This window comes from Echinops telfairi, unplaced genomic scaffold (genome assembly GCF_000313985.2).
Source record: "Echinops telfairi isolate 266 unplaced genomic scaffold, ASM31398v2 ScPeMD7_7469;HRSCAF=8507_0, whole genome shotgun sequence".
NCBI classification, from domain to species: Eukaryota; Metazoa; Chordata; class Mammalia; order Afrosoricida; family Tenrecidae; genus Echinops; species Echinops telfairi.
In genome coordinates, this window is record NW_022111372.1 from 69,168,511 (window position 1) to 69,179,799 (window position 11,289).

An 11,289-nucleotide genomic window follows, 5' to 3' on the forward strand; every position below is an offset into this window, starting at 1 on the left:
TACAAATGCGCTTTACACAATTGATGTGTGTATGGATTGGGATAACAGTTGTATGAGCCCCTAATAAAATGTTAAAAAAGAAAAAAAAAAGTAGATGATAGAATAGCATAGCATGGAACATGCAGTGTTGGTAAGTGGTTTGAACTGTTTAATGCAAAGTTGATGGTCTGAAATGTAAACCCCACCTAAGTCATAAGAAAAATTATTTATAAAAATGTTTAATGTTTTTAAATAAATAAAATGAAAGTAAAAAAAAGAAAAAGAAAAAAAAAGAACTGAGCTTATCAGAGAAAGCTTCCAATTGAAGGTTCTTTCCTTGGTCAGAAGAATGACAAAGCAGAAGCCAAACTTACTGCGCAAGCAAATTAATTTATTGGAGAGAGAGGTACCTTGCAAGGGGAAACATGAACAAGGTTTAAAAGATAGGGGGACATCTTAGAAGAGGAGACATGGAAGGCCCAACGGCAGAACAAGGGCAAGCAGAGGTTACTAAAGGAGCTTAGATGTTTAGGACATTGTGTTTATTCATGAAAACTCAAAACACACTCATAATTATCCAGTGGATCTTGACTCATAGTGAGGCTAGAGGACAGAACAGGACTTCCCCATAGGGTTTCAGAGACTGTAAATCTTTCTGGAAGTAGGCAGACTCATCTTTCCCCCAAGGCACAACTGTTAGTTTCAAACTACACACCTTGTGGTTAGCAGCTCAACACGCATCTCGCTATGGTACCAGGACTCCTATTTATTCATGAAAGGATGTGGAGGATTCTGGGAATGAAGTTCAGATGGGTGGAGTTGTGGCAATTGGGTATATACACAACAGATACTCAAAATCAGGACTATGGCAAAGGATTTTTGCTGGGGTATCATCACTTATTATGGGATGGTGCACATGTGGCAGGTAGACAGGTCCTTAGGTTTCAGTGTTCTAGTCAGATGTTCTTTCCTCTTGGGTTCAATTTGTGCTGAGAAGTACCTGGTCTTCTCTTGTTTTTGCATCCAATCTGAGATGGCCAAATGCTGAAGGCTGCAGGGAAAGGCAGTAGAGCTTAAAAATGCAGTAATCTAACAGGGGGGAAACTATATGTACACTATTGTAATATATCACAAGTTTAAAGTGAACTGGGTCCTGGGGAAATTACTTCAAATCACCCGAACTTGTGAAATGAGGGTGGAAAAATACAGCATCCTTCCTAACCAGTCAGAGAAGATTGCAAAAGCAGTTTTTCCCTGTGGAATAATTGGATTATTATCTATATAAACAAATCCAACAAAATGAAAAGTTCAATTAACTTTTCCTATAATCTCTAGAAGTCTAAAAATGTTTCACACGTGTAAGCACATATTTAGCACACATTAAAGCTGATGAAGCTCCTCTTGAAAAATCTGTTGGCTGTTCTAAGGGTTGTCAAGTTGATTATGATTCTGAATTATTTCGTATTGGCTGAGAATCAAAAGCATCCATTAGTTCGTAATATTCTTGATTGCCTCCAAACCTGGATTGTTATTGCAGCATCATTAAATCTTAGGTAATGGTACAATTAAAATCCTGGCACAATCTGTACAAAATACTGGCTTAGCTCTTATTGTGAGGTTTCTGGGATGGCTTACCTCGGTTCGTGCTTCTCAATGCTGGAATAATTCATGTGGCAGAAGCACTTTTGTAAGTCCAAGTAACTTTTATGAAAGGGAAGCTTCGGGTAATAGTCTGAGATAATACACGCTATCCTTGGAAAGTGTGCAAGGCCGCATGGCTGGGGCTGTGGGAAAATTTACAACCGAAATGGTCACTTCAGGCAGTTTGAAAAACCACATGGAAAATGGCCATTTAGAGGATTTCACAGAACCGAAAGAGGAGTCCCTGAACCGAAAAAGAGAGTGCCATGCACAAAGAGAGATCCTCTCCCCAACCTGCAAGAGAGCACGTGAAAGAGACAAACCTGCCCTCGGCCTGTGCTATTTATCCCCTCCTATCCCACCTGGGCAGGCTTGGGGGTCCTGGTTGAGGGTGTTGGTCCACCTTAGTGGCTGACTTCAGGTGCACCAGATACATAATGTCGCCAGAGCCCAGTGTGTGTTCAGGTTGACCTTCACCTGCGCCTTGGTGACCTGAGTCTGTGCATGCCCAGACCTGGATTTTCCCATAGGTTTCTAATGTGTGCCTCATCTCCCTGCAACCCCTTGTATTGTGGCATGGCCAGCCAATTTTTGTTTAGGGTAGGCATTCAGTGGATGCCCCCTATATCCCTAATCTTTCTACCTTGATTATTATATTGATTATTGTAGAATAATCAACAATTATCATATTGTTGATTTTATAGCCTAACATACAGTGACTGCCAGGGGCTCTGTTATGTATTCAGTGCTCTCATGCTAGGACCATATGATATGTCCTAAGTCCGTGTGGGATGGTGGTGGCTGATGTCTAGGAATGAGTTTATCCCACGATCTCTTCTCTCAGCCAGAAAATGGATATATCCCAAAGGTAATCTTCATTGTCCAAAGGTATTCAGCTCCAGAGATCACACATTTACACTTTTAAATACAGATGATTTGCATATGTAAATAGGGTGCACCTGGAGGCATCATTGACTTTTTCCTTTCATTGAGAGTAGAGCTGTCTCCATATTTTTCACAATGGTCTTAGAACGTAATTAGCATAACTGAATAATTGCTTAATAGACACATTTTAAAGAATTCTAGCAGTGGTGTTGAGCACTTTGAGATTCATTAAGGGTGCTCATCAGGATTGGAAGAAAGGAAAGCTCCCTAAGTATGCTTGTTGTATTGAAGTTAAAAAGTGAACTCTGTTACAATTTAAAAAGTCCCAAAGAACAATATACTTAGGTGCTTATCTCTGGGATTTTCTGAGTAAGGTTCATTCAGGGGAGTTTCTTCTGTAAAAATTATTTTGACTTTTGAATTAACTTGAGATATTGTTTACCTATGGTAAATCAGTCACTTAATATAGGGGACTGCTTCACATACTCAAATTTAGAATACTTATGGTGAGAATATTTCTTGATTTATCAATTATTTTTATTTTTATCTTGAGTTTTTGACATTTGTCAAAGGAACTGGCACAAATGCTTAAGATGTAAACATGACAAAAATAGATGTGCTCCTTGATAGTACCCGAGAAAGATGCAGATTGGATATGCCTACCTCTCTACTTGGTCCTTTAATCCATAAAATAGTGTTCCATGTACACATAGGTAATTCTTTTGCTTATCTGTGTATTAGGATACTCTTTCACCCATATGTTACATATCTTCCTTGATTATAATATAAATGTGTGGGTAGTTTACATTTCTTAATGTATAAAAATACATACACTAATTAGTAAATAACTTTTGGCAAAATGAATTATCATTATATCCACTCATTACTAAAACTCAAAGCCACTGCCACCTTAGAGTGGATTTCAACTCATGGCAACTCTGTGTAGGATGTCAAGACTATAAATCTTTATGGGAGTAGGCAGTCTCATATTTCTCCAGAGGAGTGGGATGGTGGATTAGAACTCAATGCCTAATTCATAACACCTAATCTTTATGTGAATAGGCAGCCTCATATTTCTCCAGAGGAGTGGGCTGGTGAATTTGAACCCAACACCTAATTCATAGCACCACCAGGCCTACTTTGTTTACTGGTAGTGTTTACCTATATCAAACTGGTAGTTAATTTTATAAGCAATACCGTAAATTGCTTTATGTTTTTAATCTTCTCAGGGCAAACTGGTCAGAAAGCTAACCAATGTCATCTGTCTTGGTTTTACAGTTCAGAATTCCAAATGAATTATTTTGATTTCAAATCTTTTGTTTTAGTTCAATAGGAGATACTTACAAATGCTTTGTAAATACTAACTAGAAAACATATAGAATTTTAACGTTTTTATGAAGTGTATTAAAGCATTAAAAAAATAGTAAAAAGCTCATGAAAATAAGAGTGCTACTGATGAGAGGAAAATGGTTAGCTCCACCTTATTTTACAAACAGGAAGGGACCTTTGTTCCCCCTGCAATGGCATTGGTTAATTTCCCTGTCTTGTTCAGAGCACTGGTGCACAGATAAGGGTTTCTTTTGATATGTGTTAACAGAAGTAAACACAACCTTTAGTTGTGATGGAAAACTTCACCTCAGTTACAAAGTCAGACCTTCTGTTCATGTCTTTCTCCTCATTGATCACATGTGCATACTTGTACATTTCATGTGCTTTGTGTCCCTTCTATAGAATGAAATTTGTTTCTTCTAATTTCTAAGATAGGGATTATTTTAGGTTCTTTATAAAATAGCAGATATGCTTGGAACAGACATCCTGTACCTAATTTTACCTTCTTTGGAAAGAGAGTCTACATAAGATAAATCTCCTTATCTTCTTGGCAATTCAGGTTGCATTTACGTGTCTGGAATATCATCAGTGGGAAGGTGAGGACTGAAAGAATTCTCATTTTGTTCATCCTGAATACAGAGTCAAAGAGGAATGCTAATTTTCATTTTTTAAGATAATAGTGCTTGATAATTCCCATCTAAAGCAGAAACAATCAATTTGAAAATAATTCTGGTACTGTCTTTGTAACTAAGTTGATTGGAATTATTTAGTGTTAAATTTCAAAACTAACTACTTCTAAGGAACCTTAAAACTTTAAAAAAATAAATAAAAAATTTAAAGAAATATTTCAATACTGTAATCCTTCAAATTAAGTATGCATGTATATCTACCCAAAGCACTGCTTTCCTGCTTATAACTTCATGTGATATACAAGGGCATACCCAGAAAAAAAATGAAATCTTTTTTTCTAAAGCTATTTATTTAATTTTTTTTTAACAAAACAACCTTATCATATTCAAATTACTCTCCATTATACTTAATGCATTTGCCAAATCTATGATTCCATTCATGGTAACATTTTTCAAACTCATCTGTTTGGATGGCTTACAGAACCTCCCTTGTTTTTTTCTTCACATCTTCACTCACTGTCCTTTCATGTCCCTCTTCATTTGTGGAAACAAAAAGAAGTCATACAGAGTGAGGTCATGTGAGTAAGGTGCATGGGGCAAGAGAGACGTGGTGTTTTTGTCCAAAACTGAAATGGCTGTGTGACCAGGTACCTTGTCATGGTGGCAAAACTAGACCCCATCTGCCACAGATCAAGCCATTTTTGTTGTACACTGTTACACCATATTCTCAGAACCTCTAAAATAGAAAGCTTAACAGTCTGACCTGGTAGAACAATCTCCAAATGCTCTACGGAGTTGACATCTTCACCCCATTCAGGAAGTTGATGGACGTCCAGAGCAAGGTTTGTCATCAACTGACATTTCACCTTTTTTGAAATGAGAAAACCACTTGTACACTTGACTTTTTCCCATAGTACTGTCCTTGTAAGCTATGTTCAACGTCACAACAGTTTCTGTGGGTGGCATTTTTCCCAAGCAGGAAACAAAATTTCACAGCTGCTTGCTGTTATCTTAAGTTGTCCATCACCAAAATAAAAGAGGTTTGAGTGAAACTACTTTCATGAAAAATTCACTGTGACGAGAGAGAACCTTCCCAGGCAACACCACTGACTGCACTAACTCAGAGCAAGTTGCTGGGTTCCCTACCAGCAGGAAAATGTGTACTCTCCAAGCTCTGCCTGTTAGGCAGAAATGGGGGTTGGTGGGGGAAAGCAAGTGGAAAAACACCTTGGGCAAGTGAAAAACACTCCAAGGACAACATTGCAAAAAATCAAGCCTCCCCCTCCTCTTTGGTTATCTTCCAAACCCAGATGCAGTAGGCTAACCATTGCAGATAACATTGAACATTGTTGCTTAGTCCCAGCTTTGCAGACAGCCAAATAGCAATGGAAAATGCCCCAGCTACTCCCTCCCCAAGACCTGGGCTATAAAACTCTTCACCTCTCACACGGACAGTGTGACTTCACAGGCCACCAACTAGGGACCCATGAACCTCGCCTAGGAGCTCTGAAATAAATCTTTAAAACTATTTTCTGCCTTTGCCCATTTTCTTTCTTTCCTTTACCAAAAATACTTTACAATGCCCAGTGGAGCTTTCTTACATTTTGGGGGGGAATACCCCCTCATATATATTACTTATTAAATATTTGATTAATCTCCATTGACAGAGAAGTAAAGGGCAATCTAATGGGGATAATTTCTTTCTTGATAAAATAGTAAAGATAACAAATAAAACCTGCCAATCTGTAGGAGAGTGCCAGAAACCAGTCATGAGAATTTCGAATTACTTACACAGAATTAATTAGATACAGCAGAAAGGCTGTATGTTGCATTAGAGCTCTGACCGATTCCACGCAAGGACACACATGTACTATACTATGTGTAGCTCACTGCCGTGGGGCCAGTGCTCACTCATAGTGATCCCGGTGGCTTCTGAGGATTTGCTTATGGGAGTAGAAAGCCCAGTCTATCTCCCACTGAATTGCTGATGATTTTGAACTGCCAACCATGCGGATCTGGATCTCAGCTCAGCACATAACCACTACACACCAGGGTAGAATACTAAAAATTTTAAAAATGCATCAAAGCTAAGATTGATGCAAGATGATATATTATGATTTTGAGAGGGAGGAGAATGCAAATATTAGAGGAAGAAAACTTTATGTTAGTGATTCTCAATCACTTGAGGTGATTTTAAAATAAGCATCCCTAAGAACATCCTCCTACCTCTAAGACATCGTTGGGGTGCAGTGTTGTTGTTAGGTACCATTGAGAGGATTCCAACTCACAGGGATCTATGAACAACAGAAAAAACCTTTGAACAGCCCTGAACAATCTAGAGTTGCATGGGAACTGCCTATTCAACAAGCATTCTCAGGTGCTGTTGATATACATGATAAACTGTACTTGTAAATTGTTGATTTATTCTAATTTCCAAATGTTACAAATCAGCATGAAGCTCATAAAGGAAAGTTGTTCTTGTGTCCTGTTGAGTTGATCAACTCGTAGAGACCTGTGTGCAATAGATGGGAATACTGCACTGTCCTGCACCACCCCCACAAGTATCGTGTTTGAGACCAGTGTCTAACTACTAGGTGAGTCCATCTCCTTGACACTCTTCCTGTCTTTTATTGACTCTTCTTCACAACGAATCATATGCTTCTCTCATGACTACCCCCTTCTGAAACAGGCTAGCTATGTGTCTTATAAGAGAGTTTTGTTCATACTTCTGGCAGGCTTTAGTATATTGAAGTCTTTGCTAATACCATAATTGAATGTTACTAGTTTTTTGCATATTTTTATTCATATGAACTATTGAAAATACTTGAGTAAGGACAACTTAGCTCTCAATACGACATCTTTGCTTTTTAATACTTGATGTAGGTATTCTGCAACAGATTTGCCCAATGAAATAGGCTATTTGATTTCTTTGGCTGTTATTTTCATGTGTGTTGAGTGTTAATCAAATAAAATGAAACTGTTGACGATGTCAATTATTTTCTCTAATTATCATGATGTTCTTTACTTGACCACTTATGTTTTTTTTTCATATTGAGAAGTAATTCATATTGAATAATATAATCATTGTTCTTCATTAGTAAATGCTTCAGAAAATAATGTTTCCTATCTGCGTATTGCAGATTGTTAATGAGTTTTCCTTCAATTCTGCTTCCCCAATTTCTCTCATATTTTCCAAGTTTTCAGAGATTTATTAACCATACACTGTGGATAAGTATGGTGAAATTGTATATTCCTAATGGATACCTTTATTGATTAAAAACCATGCATTATCTACTTGCTCTGCTTGAAGAACTATCTCTTGAACTTGGTACAGGTTCCATGTGAACACACTTGGGCATTCTGGAATTTCCCGCATTTTACAATGTTATACATAATTTATTATGATGCGCACGCTGAACCCTACAGCACAAACACATATTCTCTACTTTCAGTCAGGATCCTTCTTTTTAAAATATCATTAGTTCTTGAACTCCTAAAACGGTGGAGACTCAATCTTTTTGGTTCAGTGAATGTTTATCCATTCCATTTGTTTTAATGCTTCCTATACTTTTCAATATTTTGCCACAAACTTCAGTATTGCAATTTGAAGTTTGGCAGTTTTCTTCATTTCTTTCCACTGGAGAAATGTTGAACATATTCTTCCATTTAAATTTTCTAATTTCATGTCTGCGCATTTCATTCTAAGACTTACTTTGTCTTTTCACTGTCTTTTGAAATCATCTCTTTAACTTTTGGGGAAAATTCTTAACTTTTGAAATCAGTTCTTTATCATTTCTCCTCTTTGCTTTAGCAATCTTAAGGGCAAGTTTAAGAGTTTGTACTAATACACATTTTAGTCTTTGCTTTCAATTCTATCTTTTTAATGGTCTTTTGTCTTTTCTCGTGTGTCATTTTCTTGATGTAATTACATAACATCGGGTCTTCAGCCATTGTTGTTCAATTTGTCGAATTTACTCTTGAGATAGTTTCTAAACTCATGTGGGATATACTCAAGGTATTTCACTTTCATGGATTAATTTTAATTTCTTCAGCTTTACCTTGAAGGCACATATGAACAATTAATGGTGTATCCCACAGTCAGTCCCTAGCTAGGGCTGACTGACTATATTGAGGTTCTCCACCATAGTTGATTTGATTTTTGTATATCCCCCACCAGCAAGGCCTAAGTACATAGGCATCATTTATGTTGCTGAAAAATTATATTTGCAATGCATAAGTCGTTTGTCTCTCCAAATTATATCAGTATTATTTCTGATCTCAAGCGTTATTTCTGTAAAGAAAGCCATATTATCCAACTTGTGATCCTACCTCTTTCTTTCCAACATTTGCATCCAGTACCAGAAATATGTTTTGATCGAATGTTTGATCAATTTCAGACTGCAGGAGATGGTAAACTATTTCAGTTTATTCATCCCTGACATTACTGGCTAGTGCCTAAATATAAACAATAGTCATATTGACTCCTCTTCCTTGTATGCATGTAACTATTTTTCTATCTCTGACTGCACTGTACTTGAGGATTGGTCTTAAAATGTGCTTGCGGAAGAGGACCGTGATGTTGTTATTCCTCTTCAATTTGTTATGCCTCATCAGATTAGACCATGTAATTGTCTACTTCGCAATAGCCAACACCAATTCATTTCAGTTCACTGATTCCTCGATTATCTATCTTCATGTACTCTAAAGTACAAAAAGTTTAATTTTGATGATTTCCAGTTTTCCTATATCTATACTGCATATATTGTACATTTTGATCTCACTAACTTTGCCATATCTGTGCCATTAAGATGAACTTTTGGAGTAGACAGCTCTTTCCCTCCCATATTTTGAGTATCTTCTCACCCAAGTGGCTTATTTTTTCACTATATCAGGTAATATATTGCTCCAATTCATAAAGTCAATTTTATTTTTAGTTATAGATTGCCACAGGCCATTTCCTATAGTCTGTCCTACTTTTGAAGTTTCACTGACCTGTCTACTATGAGTGACCCTGCTGTTATATAAAACATTAGTGGCATAGTTTACAGTAATATAGCAACTCTTAAGCTACCATAGTATGACAGACAGACAGACAGGCAAGTGGTGGAATACACAGTTACATCTTGTTTTTATTAGAGCTTACACTGAATTAGAAACTTCTAGATCCCCAGGTTTGTTCTCTTTAATACTTGGATTTAATTCTTCCAACTGCAGCATAGATTTACTAATTATAAATAACATTGCTATTTGTCTCCTAGGATTACAACTACAGCTGCCTGCATGATGGACCTAAGGCGGTACCCCTTGGATGAACAAAACTGCACCCTGGAAATTGAAAGCTGTAAGTTAAGTCATTTGAAGCGTCTGGCTAATATATGATCAATGTCATCCTACTCTGGTTTATGTTCAGATCATAGGTCCTACAACTGTTCTGTTAGCACATGAATCTGGTGGCTAGACGTGCACAAAGTATCTTTCTTGAATGATGTTGTCAGCCTTGAAGTCCATTTCTTTATCTGTGGGAAAGATCTTTTAGTGGGGAAATCTTCTATTAGTAAAAGGAAGGTAATAAGAACCTGGAAGGAAACTCAGGGTCTACTCCAGGCATTTACTTTTATGTAATTTGTACACTTATCTGCGACAGACTTATCCAGAGAGATGGAGGTGGCAGGAAGTCACAAGATGTCTGGTTGCCTTTGCATCCAGTAAACTTTATTTCTATGTAATTATAAAGTAGGCCTTCTACATTAGTTAAGCCATTTCTAAATTGTAAATTGGTGTAATGTGTTTTGTGTTGTTTATTCATTTCACGGGAACATTTTTATTGTATCTAATAGTTTATTAAGATACATTGTGTAAGGCCAGGTGGTAAACAATGTGTGCATGCGAATCTTCTTTGTTTTCCAGTTTGCTGTGCTGAAGTGTTTAACAGTATTGCTGCTTTTCTAGGTCTGGCTTATGGTATGATCATAATACAGTCACCTGCCTTGTTTGGAAGGCTAAAATGGTCATTAGAGGTCACACAGGGAGACAGTTTGAAGTGGAATTGAATTGTTGTAACTCTTTGTCCATATCTTGGAATATTTTTTATACTTCAACACACCAAACAACTGGCAGCTGATGATCTTCTATCCAGCATTCTGATAGTGAGGAACTTGACCGGCTGCCATGAAGACACACTCGGCCTATGTGTAGAACTCTATCTAGCGGTGGCAAGTGGATCTGTGCCACTTATTTGAGCAGAAATACAGCATTTATGACACTTTGGTGTATTGTTTGCAATTTTCACGTATAGTACTTAGAGAAAATTAAAGTTATATGCATTTGTTAGAGAAGTAGTGCTAAATATCATTATGGAATTATTTAACGTACCTTATAGAACTATGGAGTCATATTGGACAATAGGGTTTTGATTATTATTTTCATATAAATATATTTGGAATAATTTTTCATTCTCTTAGCTATGGCACAGATATTTTGATTTTGTTTTGTTTTTAATGCCATTGCTTTGAAGGAGGAAGAGAGTTCTGATAAAAAGTGCTTTTCAAACTTGATGTTCCACAATATAATTTAAGACTGCTAGAAAAATTCAAAGATGTAGCTACTTTTATAACTATATGAATTTCAAATCCCATTTTCATTAGGAACACATTTCATTATACTTTTTTAGCAAGTTATATGTTCCATTTATAAATGAAAATTGATTGCTTGGTATATTATTGATATCTAATAAACAGCAACTTAAGCAACTAATAATAATTATTACTGTATTAACACTAATTTTTATTATTATAAAAATAAAGTCCCCTATATCTGAAGATTCATC

General features: G+C 36.6%; 1 protein-coding gene across 1 annotated transcript in view; it reads left to right on the top strand.

Moving 5' to 3' along the window:
* The window catches only part of GABRB2 (gamma-aminobutyric acid type A receptor subunit beta2), a 282,556-nt gene that overhangs the window by 133,128 nt on the left and 138,139 nt on the right, over window positions 1-11,289 (top strand). Inside the window, exon 6 of the mRNA XM_004697119.2 lies at window positions 9,722-9,804. Within this exon, the coding sequence (XP_004697176.1) occupies window positions 9,722-9,804 (83 nt within the window). The remainder of the gene's footprint in view (window positions 1-9,721; window positions 9,805-11,289) is intronic.